General features: G+C 39.7%; 1 protein-coding gene across 1 annotated transcript; it reads left to right on the top strand.

Moving 5' to 3' along the window:
- Nucleotides 1–1,322: 1,322 nt before the first annotated feature.
- HEXB (hexosaminidase subunit beta) lies at nucleotides 1,323–23,377 on the top strand (the record flags this gene model as incomplete). Its single annotated transcript, XM_084232937.1, has 14 exons — nucleotides 1,323–1,567; nucleotides 4,872–5,017; nucleotides 9,083–9,148; nucleotides 11,603–11,649; nucleotides 11,898–12,008; nucleotides 13,273–13,374; nucleotides 15,984–16,113; nucleotides 17,409–17,589; nucleotides 18,691–18,777; nucleotides 19,706–19,778; nucleotides 20,570–20,744; nucleotides 22,645–22,735; nucleotides 22,891–22,995; nucleotides 23,317–23,377. 14 exons carry the CDS (start codon nucleotides 1,323–1,325, stop codon nucleotides 23,375–23,377), a joined length of 1,620 nt encoding a protein of 539 aa, XP_084089063.1.
- Nucleotides 23,378–23,719: the final 342 nt, after the last annotated feature.

The following is a 23,719-nucleotide window of genomic DNA, read 5'->3' as shown; positions in this document are numbered from 1 at the left end:
CCCTACTGAAAAAAGTCTATCTGACCCTTTTGGGGAAACTGACCCCACCCCCACTTCCGGTTTGCGGTCTGCTGGCTAGTGCTGGCAGGAGAAGCTCTCTGCAAGTCTCAGAAAAGTTAGGGGAGTTTTATTCTCCCTTTTGTGTTCTTGGGGTCTGACACCAATTTAACCATTTAGCTTGGATGTCAATATAACATCTGAATCACTGCCACATTGGCTCTAATCATGTTTGCTTCTAAAGCTGCTATTTTATCTAAAAATGTTGCAAAAAGACCTGACACAAACATTTCAGTAGCTCACAGGAAATCATTACACATGAATTTATTTTTTTTCCTTTAGTGAAACTGGGGTGACCCAGGGTCAGATGATTGAGCTGAGTGGCTGTAGGATACCGCCCAGTTTTTTTTTTTTTAACTAGTTAGCTCTTAGTTAAATTCTAACATTGCTTTATTAAACTTATATTCTAACATTGCTTTATTAAATTGTCTTTGAACCAGACTTACCTTTGTAATACGTGTCTAGTTAATGAGTTGAATAAAATGTTTCGACACTCTTTATTCTATTTTGCAATAGAATATTTTGAACTGTTTTTGAAAATTACATCTAGACTATTAATCTCTCCTTCCAAGTCCATTTGTTCTTTGTATCTGTATCGTGTGCCTTTTGGCCCACGGTCCTTTTGAAGTGGAAAGAAGTCCTTAATCTTTCCTCGGTCAAGACAGCCTCTCCTGGAAATCCTGCAGGAGGGCCATGCGCCCATCTGTTCAAAACTCAGCCCTTGGCAGTTTCGGGCGGGGGGTTTGTTGATTAAAACTCAGTTACAGTTAAAGAAAAGTCCAGATATAGGAGCGCATAAACCAAGCGACGGCGGAGTTACTTTGGGGTGGGGAACCTGGGGTGTTCCGCAGATCCGAGTCCTCTGCTTTCACGGAGACAGCGGTGCGAGGGCGAGCAAGTCCGCGCTGCCAGCAGAGCGGGGAGCGGACGCGGGGCTGGCGTCCCGGCCGGGTGGCCCTGCCTCCTTCCTCGGGGCGGGGGGTCCTCACTCCTGCCGGGGGACGCGCCGGGAGCAGCCTGGGTTGCCCCGCGGGCAGCGGGAGCCGGCGGGTGCCCCAGCCGCTTCGACCCAGGCCTGGAGGCGGAGTCGGCGCGGGCGCCCTCCTTCTGCTCCAGGAACCCCTCCTTCTGCTCGGCGAGCCCCGCCTTCTGCTCAGGGATTACCCGCCCCGCGCTGCCTCCATCCGGGTCGCGGGCCAGAGGCAGGTCCCCCGGCTGCAGCGCCGCGGACCCGAGCCGGCCGCGCGGAGAGCCGCGGAGACGCCATGGAGCCGCGCGGGCTGGGGCTGCTCGGGCTGCTCGGGCTGCTGGCGCTGGCGGCGCTGGGGGCGCTGGAGGCGCGGGCCACGCGCGACGCCGCCGCGGAGAGCCTGGGGCTGTGGCCCATGCCGCTGTCGGCGCAGATGAGCCCGAGACAGCTCTACCTCTCCCCCGAGAACTTCGACTTCGTCCACGACCCCTATTCCAAGGCCGGCCCCGGCTGCGACCTCCTGCAGGAAGCGTTTCGGCGGTGAGGGCCCGCGGGCGGCCGGGCGAGCGGGGCAGCGGGGGCCGCGGGGCGGCGAGGGGTGAGCGCGCTGGGGCGCGGCGCTGACGGGGGGGCCGGGGAGCGACACCTGCGCGCCTCTTGTCGCCGGCACAACTCCCCAGCCACGCCGCGGGGCTCTCCCCGGTTCTTCCGCGAGGAAGGCGGGTGGGAGCCGGCGGGGGACCTGAGCTGTCACAGATCGAGAAGGTGGCAGAGCCGGCCCCTAAAGCACCAGTTGAAACCAAAAGCCTTAACCTCCCTCTCCTGCCTCCTAGGAGACGTCCTGCAGCCATTTCAGGACCCCTGTGTGGCACGCAGGATTCTGAGTGAAGGAGTAGGTTGCTCAGAACCTGGCCGTGTACCGCTTGGGGTGTGGGGCGGGGGAGTGCAAGGAGTGGCGGCGACTGACTCCAAGGGGTTCTAGGAGGAAGATGAGTGCGTGAAACTTGGAAAGAGGGAGTCCTTATAGCCGGTTGTCATTTCCCGCCGCCTCACTCCGCGCCTCCTCAGATATGGTAATAATTCAGGTCGCGGAGAAATCCTTAGGTTGAGCAGTGGCTAACACGCCCTTCCCTCCCGGAGTCGTTGTTCCGGGAGAAGTGCTGCGTGTTTGCACCTGAGAGCTTGGGTAGTCGGCAGCGCAGAGAAGACGGTGTCCGCTTCGCTTCCCAGCTTCGGTCATGTGCTTGCCCTCCCTGCTTCCTTTTTTTTTTCTTAAGCATTTCACAGCTCCTCGGCCCTAACCTGTCCATGCCTCCTTTGGTCACCAGGGAAACTGTGTAATGGGAGGCAGCCTCCCGCCCTGGCCTTTGCCAACCACAGGTATGCAAGGCAAGTGGAGAGATACTTCAGTTTGCCCCGTCTGTCCCCTCACTTTGCCTCCTGTGTGGGCAGGACTGACCTGAAGGTGTGAGTGCCCTTGAAGGATTGTATTTAATTTGCTGCTGGATAGACTGCCTCTTTCCTCCCGTTTTTCCATCTTCCAGTGGGCAAGATAGCTTCATTATGTCTGCAGGATAGCTGGTGGACAAAATGAAAAACTAGCTAAATAACTTTCCTTGCTGGCCCAAAAGGGGCCTGGAGCTTAGACTGAGGCTCCAGAGACCCAAGATAATGCAGGCAGAGGGTGCTTAAGCTCACCTTCAGTTTTGAAATACAACTAACTGGGTAGTTTTAGCCTGGCTTTAGATGCATAACTCTAGTAAGTCTTTGGTATTGAATCTGCTGACAGGTCAGATTGGATACAGTCAGGGGTGAAGAAGTAAACCCACGCTGGTTGGTTGCATGGGAATATTGAAAAGAAAAAATACTTGAAGGTCACGTATTTGCTTTGAAATTCTTTTGTAAAATTGGATATCACTTATGTGCCATAGTACTAATAAAATAAGAACTTGATAGTCTGCGGAAGTGATAGGAGTATGATGATTCCATAGTTAACAAGGTTAGATAGCTAGGACTTGAATCAGCTATGAAATTGATAAAAACAAGGCTTGGCATCGGAAGGCAGTACAGGTGATTACCTGGTGAGTTTACCTCACTAATTCATGGCATATGTGAGAAGCAGCTGTTAAAATTACACCCTGCATTGTTAGGAAGCAGGTTGTAAAACATTACACCTATGGCTAAGACTTGCAAACATCTGGGTGAGTGTTCAGGAACTCGGTAGGGTTGTATCTACTTCAGAGTAAAAGCACAATGGCGTTAGAAGGATTTACACACAAGGGGAAGTTCCAAAAGTTCTGGAAGTCAGGAACACCCAGGAATTTAGGCCCTAGGTTGTTCAGAATCCTGTGGCTCCAGTCTCCAAATAGCCCCACTTCTGTCATAAACCCCGCTGTGAAACAGAATGCATTTTGCAGGCAGGGTGTTTCCTCAGCTTCTAGGACAAGATCCATCACATGCTTTTTTAAATGAACAGCTTTCCTCAGTTCCTTACATTAGCCCAAGTACCTTTGAACATCACTGCCTCAGAACCCTGAGTTTTCTGTTAGAGTTTTAATTATCTCAGACGGAGGTTTTCCTTATTTGGGACAAGCCAGCACATAACTCAGATCTCAAAGATGCTAATAGCTTTAATTTCTTTTTTTTTTTTTTTAAAGTCAATGGTGGCAAAATTAATACAAACTAAAATTTACCATCTTAACCCTTTTTTAAGTATATAGTTCAGTGATCTTAATTTCCTTTTGAATCTGTTGATCTTCCTGTGACAATGGGCCTTAGCACCGTTCTCCATTCACTCTCACTGGTTAACTTCCATACATGTCCAGATTTATGGGAACTTTCCAAGCTCTCCTTACTTCTCTGGAAAAATGAAGCTATTCTTATAAATAAGTAGCATAAACAATCTCTGGCTTATCAAAACATATAAAATTTAAAATTGCTTTGAAGACTATCTGATATTTTATCTCCTACCAACTTTCAATGTTTATTTAATAACTACCTTCTCTGATATTTGGATACCAACAGAAGGTAACTTTTTCAGACTGTAGAATTTTTTATGCTGGTATTCTTCCTTTTGGGGTTGATGTATTAGAATGTTTTTGTTGGAAGGGAACAAGAACCCTAACTCAGTCTCTTGCTTCTTGCTTCAGCAATAAAACCCTATTTTACACATCAAGAAGTCCAGTGCAGGGAAGATTTCAGGACTAGTTGACTGATTGGCTCTGTAACATTAGGGAAAATATTCTTTCCTTCTCAGCTCTGCTGTCTTTAGTGTGGCTGCAACTGGTTCATGTATTATATAGTTTTCTTCTCATGGTTCATTTAGGAGGGGAATACCATCAACTCCCTCCTCATCCCTGGCCACCATTGGCTTGTGCACCTAAGAGTGATGGGACTACTATTACTGGTTTGATTTCTAGTTCCTTTTTTTTAATGTATACAAGAACTGGGGTGTAGTCCAGAGGTGGGGAGGGGTGGGGGTGAGTGAGAGGATTCACCAGAGACAGTGGGGAGCAGAACAGGCAGATTGACTTAAGTACACTGCTAAGGGGAGCAGCGGGTGAGACAGGAGAGGTCGGCTGCGGGATTGAACCCTCAGAGGCTGATGATAGCTTGACAGTACTAGACTTTAACCCTGTGCTACCCAGGGAGGCCCTGGTTTCTAGTTCTTAATAGGGCTTTTATTTGAGTCACTTGGGAATGCAGGGGAACTTGTGGGAGCCTTTGATTGAACTAATACTGGGTAGAATGCATTTGAGGAGTCAGCTACAATGACCACTACTTTGTGTGTATTTATTTTTTACTACAGTGCTTTAAAATTTATTTGAATTTATTTCTCACGCAGGTATTATGAGTATATTTTTGGTTACTACAAGAGGCGTCATGGTCCTGCTAGATTTTATAATGAAACGCAGTTACAGCAACTTATGGTCTCAGTTGTCCATGACTCAGAGTGTGACAATTTCCCCAATATCTCTTCAGATGAGTCCTGTAAGTACCTGTACAATGTGACTATATCATATTTAGAGCTGCTTGTTAAAAACTTGAGGCTCCCTGCATGAAAAATTGTGAGTTTTGGGCCAGTGAGTTGATAATACCTGGCTTTAAAATTACCATTAAAGTGGTTTTATAAATAAAAATGCACTATTATTATAGAAAATCTTTTAGTAAATGAAGAGGAAATAAATCATCACTCATAACTAGCACTCAAATATTTCAGATTTTTTTTTTTTACAGAGTAAAATGTTTGACTATTTTACATAGATTTAAATATAAGCATATGATAAGCATTGGCATGAATTTGGGGTAGTCCTCTCCAAGGGGTTTTTATAGTCTGCTTTTCTGTATCAGTACATTATAAACATTTCACTAAATATTTTTCTTACTTTTTAATGGTTGAATATTGTTTATCTGTTGTGTGGATTTGCCATAACTGACTTGGTTAATCCCCTTTTTTGGACTAAATTTACTAACTTTTATTATGAAGACAAATCTGTGTATATACATGATTTCTATAATCTGACACAAAGATAATGCAGTACTAAGGGTGTGGGGGTGTAGGGAGTAGAGCTATTTCATTTGATTGATAATATAATAAGCATTTAGCTACATGACTTTTGGTACCTGAAACATTGTTTTCTAGGGCTTTTTCCAAATTATTTTGGAAGCAATAAATAACTGGACAGGTTTTATATAGTACATACTGATGGGGAATAAGTGGAATGGCCACCATAGAATCAAAGAGTCGCTACATGAGGATATGCAGATCTAGTGCAGACTGCTGATTTGGGTGGAAAGACAGAAAGGATAATATGTATCTGAGAGGAAGAACTCTTTTGTCCTCAGATTGTTTCAGAGAGTTAAACATCTGTCAATGGTCTAGGTATAGGTGAGATTTGTTAATAATAAATCTAGCTGAAAAAATAACTTCATTACTCTTCAATATCACAGCTGTTCTTCAAAAAGAAACTGCCTCACTTGCTGTTATCAGCCATGTGAGTTCAGTTGATAGCTTTCAGAGATGTTGCAATCTGAATTGAGAAAGAAATGATTAGACCATTTTTTGCTGTGTGTTAGCAATACAGATGACCTATGGTAAATTTCAGAAAACTTAATGTATCAAAACTGGAGAGGTATAGCTTGTCTTTCATCCTGCTTCATACACCCTCTTTATTCTGAGAAGGAAACTTCCTAAGATAAGATGATCATGAAATTTTCTGGTAAAAGGATAAACTAATTTTAAGTTTTAAACTAATTCATGATGATGATGATGATTAATGTGACACACATGGAGATAAGCTATCAATTATTCTAGTGGGAGGAAATGGAGGAAGTGGCAAGTATCACAGCATTATCAAAAATATGTATATTCTCACAAGTGGACTAATTTCTACAGTAGAGAATTACATCAAGGATATCTGATGCAGTTTGCCTCTAATACTAAACAACTATAAACAAAACTAAGTGTTCATCATAGAAGAATGGTTAAATACATCTTGTCAATTCACTCTTAAGAATATTACACTACAGCTAAGCAGAATTAAAAATAGAAACAGGAGTTTCTTTATTAATGTGGACAATAGGATGTCATTCATACATTAATGTATACACAGGAACAATAAATACTATATTTAGTTGTTATACAAGTATATGTAAATGCCTATTCCTCAGAGAGAAGAAGAGTTGAGTAGGTATGTCAAGAGGATTTAGCTCTATAATATTATTTTAAATTATGAATGTTAATGTTACTTGTATGCGTACTCTACAAACAAATGTATTCATGGTACCTAAGAGGATAACTAAAAGGTCAAAGATGCCGCTCCATCCCACATCAGGGAAATTAATCAGTGTTAACATTCATACTTTGGTTTTGAAATTAACATTCTAAAGTTTCCATATATTTGGAATACAAAATTCCTAAATACTTTATATTTGTGATTTTTGCATTGAATTGAATCGGAATCCTTTTTAGTATCAGCCACTCCTTAGCTATTGGAAAATTATCAGCATTGAGAGTACATGTAATTTGTCAATGTTTTTAGACAACTCTGTGCTATTTCTGGGAGACCTCAAAATTATAATGTGGCAAAAAAATGTTTTTAAACAGTGCCCAATGGAATGATGAGCTCTAGGTAGCTAACTAAAAATTTGATATCCCATGGAGAGAAAACTCCTAACAGCAAGACGGTTTTTAGCTTGGCTTTTATCTAACCCATCACCGTGACTTCCTGGTGGAAAAGGCTCCCTTGCCAGCATATACCTGAGAGGGTCATGATTGTTGCCCAGATATGTTATTAAATCATTAACCTGCTACCCCTGTGTGTTTTTACTGTGGCAGAGTCCACGTGCCACACCCTCTAACATTCAATCTGTTCTGTCGTCCACTAATTATCTGTGGCTGACTCTACCCCAAACTTCTCTAATAGACCCAAATGACTCTTAGGCAGAATGATTTCAAAAACTGAAAGGTTACCTGCCCCTTAACTTCCACCCCCCCAGTTTTCCAAGGCAGCCCACTGGTGCCCTGTTCTACATAGGTGTGAACTTTTTTACTAAGTGGGACAAAGCTGAATTAAAGTGAGTTAAGAAGAGAATCTTGAGGCAGACTTAGGATGTGTGCAGGGCAAGTGGGGAAGCAGAAGCCTTATGGAAAATTGAGGGTTTGAGTGATACTGGAGGTGTCACCAAGGAATTGTGGGTGCCCCAAAATATCTGCAGTTTTGACTTAAAACCTTAACTAAACCATAGCCTGTTGAGGGGCAGTTGGAGAGAATAACTCTCCTGGAGGGAAAATGAGGAATCCTGGAGTTCATTCCCAAGCTCCTGACTTGAACAACTCTACTGGCTAGAGGGTAGTGATTTAAAGGAGAAATGGAGATTGGTGAAGTGTGAGCAGGCAAGGGACGAGTTTAGTGTGTGGAATTAAAGGAGCCAGTACATCTAAGGGAAAATGTACAGGAGCCAGTTGGAGGAACAGGTCTGGAACTCAGGGGAAAGAATGTTCCATAACAATAGATACATAAAAACATGCTCTTCGCCAGTAATCATCATGAAAATGCAAATCAAAACCACAATGAGATATCATCTCATACCTATTAAAATGGCTGTTACAAAAAGACAAAATGATAAACAAGTATTGGTGAAGCTATAGAGAAAAGATACTTCTGCACTGTTAATGGCAGTGCAAATAATGGTGGGAATTATAAATTTCCACTATGGAAAACACTGGAGGTTCTTCAAAAACTTAGGAAACTACCGTGTGATTCTGCATTTCCACTTCCGGGTAGTTGCCCAAGAAAACCAAAATCGCTGATTTGAAAAGATAGCAGTAATTCTATATTCACTGAAGCATTTTACAATAGCCAAGATATGGGAACAACCTAAGTGTCCACAGGTGGATGAACGGATTAAAATGTTGTGGACTGCAGTTATGCATTACTTATAGACAGGGATACATTCCAAAAAATGCATCGTAAGCTGATTGGTGTGTAAATGATAACAGCATAATTATACAAACTGAGATGGTATAGCCTACTATACTCTTAGGCTATATTGTATAACCTGTTGTAACCAGGTGGTATATATGCTTTGTAGTTTACCAAAAAGTCATTATGTCATTAAATGTATGTTTGTGGATGGATGGAGGGAGTAGGGAGGAAGGGAGAATGGTGAATGTTACTTAGTCATAAATAACAATGAAGTCTTGCCACTTGCAACAGTATAAGTGGAACTTGAGGGCATTAGCTAAGGGAAGTGAGATAAAGACAAATACCACAACATCTCTCTTACATATAGAATCTTAAAAACAAGAACAAAAAACTCCAAGCTCATACATAAAGAGAACAGATTGGCAGTTGCCAGACATGAGGAATAGGGTTGGGGATAGGTTAGTGTGGTGGGGGGAATGACCATATGTTGTATACCTGAAACTAATATAATGATGAATGTCAATTATACCTCAATTTAAAAAAAAATTTCAGAAATACCAGTTATATGCTTAGGAAATTTACTGTGTTATTTGGAGATTAACAGATAAACTTTTATATTTCAATTTAGATACTTTAAATGTGAAAAGACCAGTGGCTGTCCTCAAGGCCAACAGAGTTTGGGGAGTATTACGAGGTAAATCCTATGTAGTGTCTCAGTTACTTTCTATCATGGTAAAGAAATATTTTTCAACTGGTCCTTTGGGAAATCAAGCAAAATCTTGCTTCCTTGAACCTTTTACAGAATGGTTTGTGTGGTATTTCCTTGATGATTTATGTTAAATTTGTTCTACTTAAGGAACTGGAGAAAGATAACTTCATCTGTTAAAAAGTTCTTAAGGGTATTACATCCAATGCTGTTGGGACTATAACTTTCTAATGCTATAAATGGCCTAACCACTTTGTTCCAGAGGAATTTGTTTCAGTTTTGTTTCACTATCACTTCTTTTTTTTTTTTTTTTTTTTTTTCATAGAGGCATGCTTTATTTATTTGTTTGCTGGTTTGTCTGTTTGCTTTTGTCTACACATGCACTGGGTACAGTCAGAAGCGCGGGAGGGTGAGAGAATTCACCAGAGCCAGAGCGGGGAGCAGAGCAGGCAGAAGGACCGAAGTACACTGCTGAGGGGAGCAGCGGGCGGCAGGAGAGGTCTGCACGCCATGTGGGACCCTCCTCCTGTGGCCGGGGAGCAGCCGGGGATCGAACCGGCGCCGCAGAGGCCGCGCGCAGTTTCGCAACCCAGCGCCCAACCGCTGCGCCACCGGGGAGGCCCTCACTATCACTTCTTGGCTTCAGGAGCAAGTAGCTTTCTTTGCCCATTTTGTTTATTTATTATTTAATTTTCAAAGTAAAGTTTTCACACTGAAACAAAGTTCAGTAACTTGTAATAAGAACTTTTGTTCTTATTAATGAATCAGCCTACTTGTACAAAAGCATAAATACAGAGAGAGAAACCAGTTTCCCAATAAAATATGCCCAACCAGGTAGGTACTGCCGACATTTCAGCTTGATAGGGCAGGATTCTTGTGACTTGGATACAACAAGAATATGTGCACCTTCTCATGTGCAAGTCCTTGTTGAGTCAGCTGGGTTCCTCCTCAATGTCTCCTCCTGGAGTTATACCTGATTTTATTAACAGCCTTCATCGAAATCCACTGGGGCAGTGACATGATTCTGCTTTTGTCACTTGGTCCTGAAGTCTTGTGAGATGACAAGGTGATGAAGTCTACTGTCCTCACCACATTGGCAGAGAAAGGGGTGAACTTTTCCCCTATTTTAAATTCCTATGGCTTTAGAAACATAACCAAGTTTGTAGGAACTGTGTCAAAAGATAAATATACTCTTGAGTGGTTAGATGCAATAGAGCCTGAAAAGCTTTTCCTGAGGATTTTAGAGTCTGAAATTTAATGTTTGGACATTAGGATACTGACTTTTGCTTTCCAAAGCTGCTTTTACCTCTTCTCTAAGTAGGTATTATATTGTACTGACTTCCAAATAGCAGTACTGTTAAAGGGAGAATAAGTCTCTTTAATGTGACCTATACAACCAGTTGTAGTAATTAAAATTAAAGGCTTTAGGTTTGACTCAGGCTGAATGTAATATAAAATATATAGTTTTATAGTCATAATAATGGTGTGATTATTTTCTTATTTCAAAGTAGAACATAAAACATCTATATATATACAAGTGTAACCTGCAATCATTATCACCTAGGTCATTAATATATGTCATGTGATTTTAAACTTTTATTAGATTGACCTGACTCTCTTATCTAGGTTCTGTTAGTGATAACATATCCTTATTGGTGTTTATCTAGATCCACATGAAAAAAAACTTTTGAGAGCATGCAGTGACTGAACTCTTTTCCAAGAAGTCCTTATGTTGTGTTTACTACCAGACTTCCATTGTAACATGCTCTAACTGAATATATTGCCATTCTACAGAAAATTCCAAAGTTATTCTTCCCAGTAGCAGTCTATTTTGGTGGGGTGGAGAAAAGGTGTTAGCAAAAATGACTTTGAATTATTCTTAGTTTGAAATTTTCCCTGGCTATATAGTTGTCAACTAGAACAATGAATTTTGGTAAAGTGAAAGACAACTAGAGGACTGTAATAGAGTATTTTAAGGGAATATCTCATTGTGCAAAAATGTTCTGGGATAGTCTTTGAAGGTACAAATAAGATATTATAAGTTGGGCCTTTATATTTTCATGTTTTTTTTAAAGCCTTTATTCTCTTAAATTTTAGGTGTCTTATAAAGTGACAATATTTTATCAAATTCTTTCTCATAATATTATACATTTATTAAGAAACTGGTGTTTTGTTTCATAATACAATATATTTTTTTCTGTTTATAATTCAAACAAAACCCAGGGGATAGGTACATGAAGTCATGCATTTTATTTCATGACAAAAGGGATTTTTTTTAAATTGAGCTTTGATTTTAGAAAGTCAACTATGTTAGAAGGTATGGGTGTAATATTGTATTTAATTTTATTTGCCTTATCTGGCTTTGGGTCTGTGTTTTAATAATCCAAGTTTTTCTGTTATTTTACAAAGTAATGTAATACATTTTACATTTTACTTTCCTAGGTTTAGAGACCTTTAGCCAGTTAATTTATCAAGATACTTATGGGACTGTAAGTATGAGTATTATGTTACTAAACATTGTTGGATAAACATATAATAGGAACAATGTAAGCTTTTTAGCTACTAATTGCTTCTCAGTGCTTTCTTCTTTCCAAATATTTATCTTATGTGGAAAAAGTAAATTTCACTTTCTTTTGGTTCAAAATTAATCTTTTATCCAGTACTTGCATAGACAGATGTAGTCTTCATTAAGTTTAAAATTATAAAAATAAATCAGAAATTTATTTTGTCTTTCTAGTTCATGATCAATGAGTCCAGCATTACTGATTCTCCAAGGTTTCCTCATAGAGGAATTTTAATCGATACAGCCAGACACTATCTGCCAGTTCAAAGTATTCTAAAAGCTCTGGTAGGTAATCATTTTAATCCATTGTCTGTTATTTTAGGTACTCAGGCTGTTGTACAGGTTGGTACAGGGGGATTCATTTTTCATGTATAAAGTATAAGCACTGGGCTTTCTTCCCTCTCTCCCTGGGAAGTGTATTTTCTCAGCTGAAAAGTGGGTGGCGGGAGTTGTGTGCGAGGCTGACAATACTTATTTTCTCATATTGTCTTTCATTGGTTCATCCCCAACAGTTATTGCAAGTTTGTAGGAGTGAGGACATATTCTGTCTATATTTTTCTGTACTTTCACTTGATTCTTTAAGAACATGCTGTTATCAAAACAATTATTTTCATATTTTCATTAATATCCTGAATTCTTTTCCTCAACAGATATTACTGTCACTTTTATTAAAGAAAGAAATGCATGGTGTAAAAAGTTAACACATTATAAATAAACATAAAATAGGTAATAACCTTATAATTTTATGTAGCAGAGGATGACATAAACTTCTGTGTCCCAAATCTCATTTAAACTTAGAACTCTTCAGATTTATGTTGCCACATCATACCCACCACCAAAGCACCCATAATTCACCAGAGTCCATTTGACTCCCTACTCTCTTTGCTCTCCATCTCAATTGTACAGTCAGATTTCAGGGGTTTGTTTTGATCTCGTTTTGTCTGTTTTTTGTTTTCTTTATATTCCAAATGAGCAAAATCATCTGGTAAGAATACGTACAAATTCTGTATAGGTTTTTAAGAAATATACTTAGGGACCATTTTTATTTTGAAATGACTGTATCAGTTCCTAGATGTTTTTTTTCATTGTTAGCGACATCACTCTTTAAAGTTAAGGTGCACATCCTAATGGCTTAACTGTAGTGCTTAGTTAGCATCCATTATCACATACAGATGTAGTAAAAAGACAAAGTAAAAGAAGAAAGATTTCTAAAATCTCTTCGCTTCGCAGCTTTGCTGTTTGCCCTGCAGCAGTGTGAGTCATAGTCACCATGCTGTGTTACATCACCAGGACTTCTTATAAATGGAAGTTTGAACCTCTGACCACCTTCTTCCAACTCCCTCTCCCCAAGCCCCTCAGACCAATCAGACTGACTGGTCATGATAAGAATGTAAGATAAAGAATTTATACTTCTTCCACATTGTTTCTTCACTGATAACTAGATGTTAAATGGAAGGAGACACAATATAAACAGTTCTAAATGTAGATATGTAAATTGGACTGGTATTATATATGAAGTATATAATTTTTAAAACATGTTTGCTTGCAGGATGCCATGGCTTTTAATAAGTTTAATGTCCTCCACTGGCACATAGTTGATGACCAGTCTTTCCCTTTCCAGAGCACCACTTTTCCAGAGTTAAGTAATAAGGTGAGTAATTCATGTGGTAGTCTGTCTACACAAATGTTTGGTAGTTTCATTAGAAGTTTGTACTTAATGTTTCTTCTGGATAGAAGAAAGTGTAAAAATTAGGCGTTTGTGAATTAAAATTTTAAAGTATGCTGTGGGTAGCATTTTAGATCCATAAAAGCTAAAATTTTGTAATTGTCTTGTGATTATAAGTGTAAACCTGAATGTAGGAAACGGAAGCATTTATTAACTTGAGGTTAAGTACTTATATGTATCAAAGAGTCCACTGTATGTTAAACAGAATAGTTTGGAATTCTGTAACTACTGCTTTTTATCTCTGAAACACTATGTAATTAGGGATTTTTGGAGATGAGAGCTCCTTCCTAGAAAATAATGGCATAGTCTCAATTAGAGGTGTTCAGATTAATACTATTAGGCCAGGGGGATGGAAGTGAGCCCCATGTAGTCTAGTTTAACCCTCCTGCACGACAAAGACAGCAGCTTTCATCCAAAGAAGCTAGATGCCTCACCCAAGGCTGCAGTGAGGATGGGTCAGAGCCAGGGTTCTAAATTTCATCCTCTGGCCACAATTACAAAGCTTTCTCTGAGGCTGTCATGTAGACTGGAATGCTGGCTGTACTTGCTTGAGTTTTTGTTTGCTTTTTTTTACTAGGGACATCTTATACATATTTACATAAGTAAATATGTATACAATTTCATAAATTCCCATAAACTCATCAATGAGCTTCAGTAAGCCAATCTTTTATCTTCTGTGCCCCCTCTCCCTGATCATTTGACTAAATCCCTGACAAGTCTTTCATAAAGACCTGTGTTTTTTGGGCCTCCCTGGTGGGGCAAGACACAACCTGTGAAGCTGTCCGCAGCCTCTGCAGCACGAGTTCAATCCCTGGCCTGCCAGGGAACAACCCACATGGCACAGCAGACCTCTCCTGACTCACCCACTGCTCCCCTCAGCAGTTTGTTTCAGTCAGTCTGCCTATTCGGCTCCCCACTCTGTCTCTGGTGAATCCTGTCACACACCCCCCACACCTCTGTCCTGTACCCCAGCTCTTGTATGCATAAATAAATAAATCTTTAAAAAAAAAAAAAGACCTGTAGTTTTTAATTACCATAATACCTTAACACAGGTTTCAAATAAAAAAAAAAAGAGAGCAAATTACACATTTCCCCAAGTGTCTTTTTCTTTTCAAAAATTTCAATTGTAGGGCCTCCCCGGTGGTGCAGCGGTTGAGCGCTGGGTTGCGAAGCTGCCCGCGGCCTCTGCGGCGCTGGTTCAATCCCCGGCTGCTCCCCGGCCACCGGAGGAGGGTCCCACATGGCGCGCAGACCTCTCCTGCCGCCCGCTGCTCCCCTCAGCAGTGTACTTCGGTCCTTCTGCCTGCTCTACTCCCTGCTCTGGCTCTGGTGAATTCTCTCACCCTCCTGCGCTTCTGACTGTACCCAGTGCATGTATAAACAAAACAAACAAATAAATAAATAAAACATGCCTGTATAAAAAAAAAAAAATTTCAATTGTAGGGCCTCCCCTGGTGGCGCAGTGGTTGAGCGCTGGGCTGCGAAGCTGCCCGCAGCCTCTGCAGCACCAGTTCAATCCCCGGCCCCTGGGCAAGGGTCCCACATGGCGCGCAGACCTCTCCTGCTGCCCGCTGCTCCCCTCAGCAGTGTATTCGGTCACTCTGCCTGTTCTACTCCCCGCTCTGGCGAATTCTCTCACCCTCCCGCGCTTCTGACTGTAGCCAGTGCCTATATAAATAAATAAATCTTTAAAAAAGAAAAATTTCAATTGTAGTGCCAATAAGGTTCCTGTATTGTGTTCAATTCATAATGCCTGTAAATTCTTTTGATCAACAGATGCCCACAACTACCAATCTCTTTTTTCCCCTTGTAAGATGTTATTTTGTTGAAGACACTAAGTTATTTGTCTTATACTGTCCCAGTCTGGGTTTTGCTTATTGCACTCCTATAGTGTCATTTAACATGTTCTTCTGTCCCCTGTATTTACCCTAAAGAGTTAAATCTAGTCTTGATTAGATACAAATTTGATTTTAGAAGTGGAGCAAGGCTACTCTTCAGGAGTTGAACATTTAGTCTATACCCTGAAAACTTTAGTGGATCTTTATCTTTAGTTACAACTAATACTGAGATCTAATTGTCACGTGAACTATAAAAATAAAGTGAAACTTTAAAAAATATCTGGTCACTTAGATCCTGGGGGTATTTACCTAAAGCTGATAATATAGTAACTTTGAAAGACAACAGTTATGCTATATATATAATGTGTGATTTTTATTCTGAACCTGACAAGAGCAGTATATTCAGAGTTTTCACTCTGGAGTCAAGCATTTTACTTGTTTTGGTATGAGGTTGAAATAGGATGAAACAGACATTGGGGAAACAGGAGGGGCTACTAGATAGTTCTACTGGGAAAGCTGGGATTAACCCAAAGTGTGCTGAGAGCTTTAAATGGGTCACCCAATACATGGGGATATTTAATACATTGTGATACTGGAAAAAATCAGTTATTAGATAAAGTGCAAACAGAACTGTTCATAATTTCTAGGACCACATTCACATTGTAAATTGTAACTTTAATAAATGTGCCTTTATAGGGAAGCTATTCTTTGTCTCATGTGTACACACCACGTGATGTCCGTAAGGTGATTGAATATGCCCGACTACAAGGGATTCGAGTCATACCAGAATTTGATACACCTGGCCATACACAGTCCTGGGGGAAAGGTAAGGATTGTGTTTTAAGTTGCAAAAAGTGAGCATTTGAAGTTCTGCATTTTTTATCAAAGGTGTTTACTCACTTTGTTTTTGTGAGTTGCACAAATATGTTATTGTGAGCAAGTCACTGTGTCCAGGCCCTGCCTTAAGCATAAAAGCAAGGGACAGCAGAAAACAAAAATGATTTCAGCGAGTAGGGTTCAAGAAACAGTTTCTTGATCAGTAACACTTAAAATGCTTTTGCAAGATTAAGGAAAACACTTATAATTTTGGGAGAGGGAATAAAAGGAAAGGAATTTAGTTGGCACACAGTAGAGTAGGAGGTACTTTACAATAGTTAAGAACTGGCTGTGGAGCCAAACTGCCTGGTTTAAATCCTGCTCCTGCCCTTTATGAACTGAGTGACCTGGGGCAGGTTAAAGAACATCGCTTGCTCAGTTTCCCCATCCGTAAAATGTGGTGATTAGTAGTAGCTATCTTGTAATGGTTTTGAGGATTAAATAATGACTGTAAGGTGCCTAACACAGCCCCCAGCATTCATGGTTGCTCAGTATATGAATTATTAGAATAGAATGGACAACAGTAGGAAATAAGCCTGGACAAGTACATTGTGCAGCCTTGGGTGAGGAACATGGGCTTCTTCACAACACACAAATCATTGAACATGAATTACAGCAAAGGAGTGTGATGGGGGTCACACAAAGGAAGACCTATGTGAAAGTGACAGACTGGAGGGGAAAGAGATTGACATCCTAGCTCCAAATGGTGATGACAGGAGTGGAAAATAGTGTACGGAACTGAGAAACATTACAGAAATGAGTCACAGACCTTGGCAACTGATTGACTCCAGGCGAAAAGTTAGATTAGGAGGATGTGGTATCCTTATAAGAAAATTGGGAGAAGCTACAGAAGGAGTTTAGGGAGCAGAGAATTCTGGTTTTGTGAGCTCCTATTTGAGATGTAGCTGGGATAGCTACTTGTTGTCAGCCGAGAATTTGAAATATGGATCGAAGCTCAAGAAAAGTTGCCAAACTGATGATTTGGGAGAGTCATTAATGTTTGAGGTAATAGTTGAAGTGGATAAAATCTCAGAGAGGCTGGTGGAAAAGGAAACAGAGGTATGGAAAGAGGATTCAGCAAATAATTCTCATCTGGAAGAAATTCCCATAGTCCCTCTTAGTAAACATGTTTCTCTCTTTCTGTATAAAATCTCATCACTTGAACTAAGTGGTATAACCACATCCAAAGTCATGTATTGTGATTAAAATACTTTATTAGAAAAGAATCTCCATGTTCTTTTCCAGGTCAAAAAGGCCTCCTTACTCCATGCTATAATGTAAAGACACCATCTGGGACGTTTGGACCTGTAAACCCTATTGTGAATTCAACTTATACCTTCATGTCTACATTTTTTCAAGAAATTAGTAAGGTGTTTCCAGATCAGTTCATTCATTTGGGAGGAGATGAAGTGGATTTTACATGTTGGTATGATAAATTTTATTTTTACCTGTTCACATTTAATTGGCAGTGTAGAGATTTCAAATTAAATAATAAGATTTAGGGTAACACCTCTGCTTTCAAGGTTAAAAGTTAGCAGCACAATTCCTGAACTAGTGGATTTTTGTAGAATCCACATATGGGTGGTTTGACAAAGTTAAAGCTTTTAGAAAGGAGAATCAAGGTGCAGAAGAAAATGGAGATTTAATCAAATACTATGGTGAAAGACAGCAATGGTTAAGTAGGGAGGATTTTTCAAATAAAAATCCATTTTGCAAATAGCTTGAGATGGAGGAGAAAGGTGAGAAGGGAAAGTCATTTTTATAAGAAATCAGCTTATGGACATTTCTAAAAATAAAAACTATTTGCCTTTTTAAATCTGAAACTGTTTTGGCATTGGGACCTAACTGCTTCGTGGCCCAGGACGTTAGGTGCCAGCACACCACTAATTCCCCAGGGCTTTCGAGGCATGTGTCAGCCACATCTTCCGCTGCTTAAGTCCTGTGGCAACTTCAGATGCTTGATTCTTACCAAATGGTTTACTTTCAGTTTCGCATTCACTGAAGGGATAGTTTTATGAAATTGACTATGTGCTTTTTCTAATCCAAGCATTTTTATCTTTTCCAATATGGACATCTTTTATTCTGATAACAATGTGTAGTTTTTGAGGGTGTTGTAAATCTCCACCATATTTTTCACCATCTGCCAGTGAAGGCTTAAATACTTTATCTGGAATTCTTGCCCTGGTAAATTTGTGACAGATTATATCTGTACAAAGGAGAGATTCTACACTTTTTGTCAAAGTCTGCCTGAGGGCCTCAGAATGACTGAGTGCAAAATCTCTGCATGCGTGGCCTCTTTAGAGGCCACAGATGTTAAATGTTGCTCAGGCTGGATTTACTCACTGAGGAGAAGCTGAACCTGGCTTAATCTACCTCCTACAGACTTTAGTAGTTCTAAATCTGCACAAATGATGTTAGGGATATATGCTGCCGGTTTTGTTCGGGGCCGGGGGAGGGGGGTGTTACATGAAATAGATTGGGCATATAAAACTTTTAAATAAAATTTTAATCACTGTGTTTGTTTAAGGGCATCTAATCCAGAAATCCTAAAGTTCATGGAACGCAGTGGCTTTCAAAAAGATTTTAGAAAACTAGAATCTTTCTATGTTGAAAAGTAAGTTTTTTGTACGCCTGTTCTGTTTTTGTTTTGTCAATGCTTCCTATAGAGGTTTTAGTTGTTTAGTACTGCTTTTTCCATATCTGTACCCACCTTGCCAAAGTGTAGATGTTATATACTTTTTTGTATGTAGTGTAGATGAAAAATCATAAAGGACACAATATATCCATTGCTTGATTTAAACCAGTAACATGGTAACACTAAACTTTTTGCAATAACTGTTTGAAATGTAAAATAACAGTTAGCTCAAAGCCTGGCTGCCCTGCAAAGTCTTCATTACCATCCACAGCCCCTGGAACTCATTCCCTTTTGTCAACTCCAGGAGTATTTTTTACTTTACACCCAGGCAGTCCAATATGGTAGCAGTGGCCACACATGGCTGTATTTAAAATTTTTTTAGAGGTGACAGTGATTTATAGTATTATACTATAACTTTTGCATAGAGTACGTTATGCTCACCAGCAAAAGTCTCATTTCCATCCACCAACATACAAGTTGACCCTTTACTCATTTTACTCTCTCCCATTCCTACCTCCCCTCTAGTAACTACAGCACTGTTCACAGAATCTAAGCATTTTAAGTGTTTGTATTGAAATTAAAATTGAAGAAAATGAAAAATTCAATTTCTCACATTAGCCACACTTCAAGGGTGCAGGAGCCTTGAGTCCACTGGCTTCCTTACTGGAAAGTGAGGGAGAGAACATTCCCCATCACTGTGGAAAGTTCTACTCGACAGAGATGCTCTATGCTAGGGATCAACAAACTTCTGTTAGGGGCCACAGAGTAGGAGCCACCATGTCCACCACCCAACTTTAGCTGGTTCTGCTGTGAGGTTGTGCTATGTTGAAAGGTCCCTCTCCATGTTGCTAGAAAATTTGCATGCTTAAGTTTGATATCTGAAATAACTTATTTTTTTCAATGGTAGGATCGTGGAAATGATTTCAACCCTAAAGAAGAGCTCCATAGTCTGGCAAGAGGTTTTTGATAATAACGTGAAGGTGAGGATGGCATCTGATTCTGATCACATATGACAGACTTAAATTCATTCTAACATCTTGGATGGGAGGAACCCTGATGAAGAGTTCCCAACATTATGGGGGAAATTAGTTTCCCTTTTCTTTCAAACATTTGTAAGGCAATAGCTGTTAAGACTGAGCCCAGTGATAATGGTATTTTTTTTTTTTCCATGTACTTTACTCTTTAGTGCGTCCTTCTCATCTTCCCCTTCTACCCAACTCTGTTGCTGTCTTCTTCTTAATCCCAAACTGAAGTTCTCTGAAGTTCAGTTCTTTTTTACAGAAGGGCAGAATAAACAAATGAGTACAAATGAGACCTCATTGCTATTAAGTATATTTTGACAATTGTGCTTAACAATAAAATTAATTTCAAATGGCATTTCTCTCTAACATAGTCAAATTTCTCTTGCATGGGGCAACTGAGTTAGCTACTAATATAACCTTTCCAGAAAAGTTGGTGACATCCTCATACTTTCAAAGTAAAACAGTAGTGTGACAGAAATGGACTAAAGTTTTCATTCATTACATCTATATGGAGTGATATACTGGCAAAAGTTAAATATCCTACCTTGAGGCTGATGAAACTTTTAAGTCCCTGAAGTAAACCGCATTTGGCACTTACTGTGAGGGAAAAGGGGAAAGAAAATGTTTTGGTTTTTTTTTTTTTTCAGCCATCTTGGAAGTTATTTCTTTAGCTATAATGTCTTGAGCTTTTAATTTCCTCTACTATATTTGCTAGACCTAATACATTTTGCAATTTGTAACTTTAATAGCTTCCTGCAGGCACCACAGTTCAAGTATGGATTTCCAACCAATATGCCACAGAACAGTCACGCATCACGGCAGCTGGCTTCCCTGTGATTCTTTCTGCTCCCTGGTACTTAGACTTGATTAGTTATGGAGAAGATTGGAGAAAATACTATAAAGTGAAACCTCTTGATTTTCCTGGTAAGTGAAGCAACCATCATTACCTTGGTTTGTTAACTTTTCCCAACCCTTATACCAAGAAATCCTTACCTAGATATTACCTACCTACTAATTACCCTTTTATCCTTTTGTTTGTTACATTAAAAAGCCCTATTCTAACCTTTGTGATAAAATTCATATTCTTACCTAAATACTTCCAAAACAGAGTCCCTTAGATTTTATTTTCCATTTTCACTAATGATTGTTGATACTAGCTCTGTATTTTATTTTATATTTTTACATCATTGTTCATTTTTGCACAATGTATGCATTTTCATCTTGGTTATATTCCCCATACAATTCCCACCCCTCTTATTTTGACCCTAATCCCTCCTCCACACCCCCCCAACCCCCGGCCCCCTGCCACCCGTGTGTCTCTGGTTTAAGAGTTGCTTGTTGATTCTGTATTTTTTTCCAATTGCAGTAACACTGGCTTATAACATTCAGGTTTCAGGTGAATAGCCTCATAAATCAACCTCTGATTCAACTATTTTCAACACCAAAATCTAGTTTCCATCCATTACCATACAAATTGGCCCCCTTTTTCTTTACAAACTTTTTTGTTAATGATGTATCATTATTTTAAATCCTGTTTTTGTTTTTTTTTCCAAATTATAGGATTTCTCTCCTCAGGTATAGTCACCATAGTTCTCCCACCACCAAAGCACCCATAATTATTCACCATAGTCCATTGTGATCTCCTGCCCCTCCCCACTACCTTCCCCTTCTAAGTGTCTTATATCTGTGGTCAGTTTTCAGGGATCCATTTTAAACTTTGCCCTTGTCTGATCCTTTGTTTGGTTTCTCAATTCTATTTCATTGGTCTTTGTTGGTCTCAGGACCATGCTACTTTAATGGTTTTAGAGTACAGTTTGAAGTTCAGAAGTGTGATACCTCTTTTTCCCCTTTTTAGTCAGTAGAGCTTTGGCTATTTGGACTTTTTTTGTGTTTCCTTATGAATTTCAGTAATCTTTGTTCTTTCCTCTAAGAGTGACATTGGGATTGCAGTGAATCTGTAAATTGCTTTGCGTAGGATGACCATTTTGACAATATTGATTCTTCCTATCCATGAGCAGGGAATATCTTTCCACTTTAAGTATTCTAACAAATTGGCTCCTTTTACCCTATTTTCCTACCACCATTCTCTCTTTCCTTGTAACCACTATTCCATTCATATAGTCTAAAAGCTTATCAGTGTTTTTGTTTTTTATTTTTTATGATTTCACTCATGTGTATGATAAACAAGAGTGCTTGTCTTTATCTGACCTACTTCACTAAGTATAACACCCTTTAGGTCTATCCATGCTGTGAATGACAGGATTTCATCTTTCTCTATCGTTTCCAAGAGGTCTGCAGTAACCTGACCTGCCTCTCCAACATAAAACACCCAAGCAAGGCTCTAGTCTTGTTCAATGGACTTAAGGCTAGGTCCTCGTCTTTGGGTTCTGAGGAGTAAGCATCCTAGGGGAAGGGAGCATTTTCTGAGAATCAAAAAAGTCGTGATTATGTATGACTAGGTATTACGTGCTTAGTCTCTAGTATTCCCACTTATCTTCCCAGGCATATTATTACAGGCAACCAGGGGAAAAATGCTTCTAATTTCCAAGTAAGTATGCCTAAAACTAAAAATGATATTTTTAATACTGGTCTACCACATTAGTAAGCTATGCTAACAAACACTGTGTGTACCATCATGTCAGGTGTGGGACACCTGCCACATTGTTTTTAGGGCTGCAAACCATGAACATCTCTCAAGGTTCAAATGACTATAGGAGAGAAATGTTGCCCTGGAAAAAAGATAGAAGAAAGCAGTATTGCCTGTGTATAAGCTTTGAGGTACATCTACTTCGCTTTCATCAATTTACTGATTTTTTAAATGTAGGTTCTCAGGAACAGAAAAGACTTGTCATTGGTGGAGAAGCTTGTCTGTGGGGAGAATATGTGGATGTAACAAACTTCATGCCAAGATTATGGTACGGAATTTGGTAACATTTGAATTACGATGCCCTAGCATTATTCCTCTATCCAAGTTGGAATACATTAGAAATTTCCCCAAGCAAATAAATTGGACACTTATTTAAGAAAACATGAATTTAAACTGCTTTGAGGATATGTGCTTTCATTTTAGGCCTCGAGCAAGTGCAGTTGGTGAGCGACTCTGGAGTAATGAAGAGGTCACAGATCTAGATAGTGCCTACAGGAGACTAACCATTCACCGCTGCAGAATGGTCAGGTAAGAACAGGACATTACTCCAGGGTGATTTTTAACCTTCCTATTTTTAAACTGAGCTAGCAGCTTGGGGTTATGTTGATGTTCTGTTTCTATAAATAGAAATGTGATTTCAGCAGCAGAAATTGGGAACTATGTTTTGTGTGAAAGAAAACAGTAACTAGGGAGAAAGATACATTTGGATTTATTGTTTTATAGATATGTAATTAAGAACTCCATTTTGAACCACTTCATTCTAAAGTAATCAGTATGATAGTGATTCTGATTTAAATTCTCTAAAATGTATAAGTTACATTTTTTATTCATACTTTATCTGTTCAACAGACGTGGAATCGCAGCACAACCCCTTTTTACTGGACATTGTAATCCTGAGTACACTAAGTAAAAAAGAGCACAAACGAAGTAAAATAGGAGGGAGAAAAAACTCCACAGCCATCTGTACTATAGTCAACTTGATTCTGAAATCATGTAAGCTGTTTATGAATAAATATTTTTATTGATTGAACATTTTTTCTTATACATTTCATACAGAAGATTGGTATCTTGAAAGAAGCTTAAAAAACTCAAAAACCATGTGGTATCACTTAAGGCTCAGCCCTTTGGAATACATTAACTACTGAAAGTAGTAACTTTATGGATCAGGAAATATGCTTTGATGTTGATGTACCTATGACGTAAAGTAGGATGGGCAGCTCCAGTGTCATTGTTAGTTTTCAAGTTACATCTA

This window comes from Talpa europaea (assembly GCF_964194135.1).
Source record: "Talpa europaea genome assembly, chromosome: 5".
Lineage (NCBI taxonomy): Eukaryota > Metazoa > Chordata > Mammalia > Eulipotyphla > Talpidae > Talpa > Talpa europaea.
The sequence above is the reverse complement of the archived record's forward strand: the minus strand, read 5'-3'. Positions and strand labels throughout refer to the sequence as shown.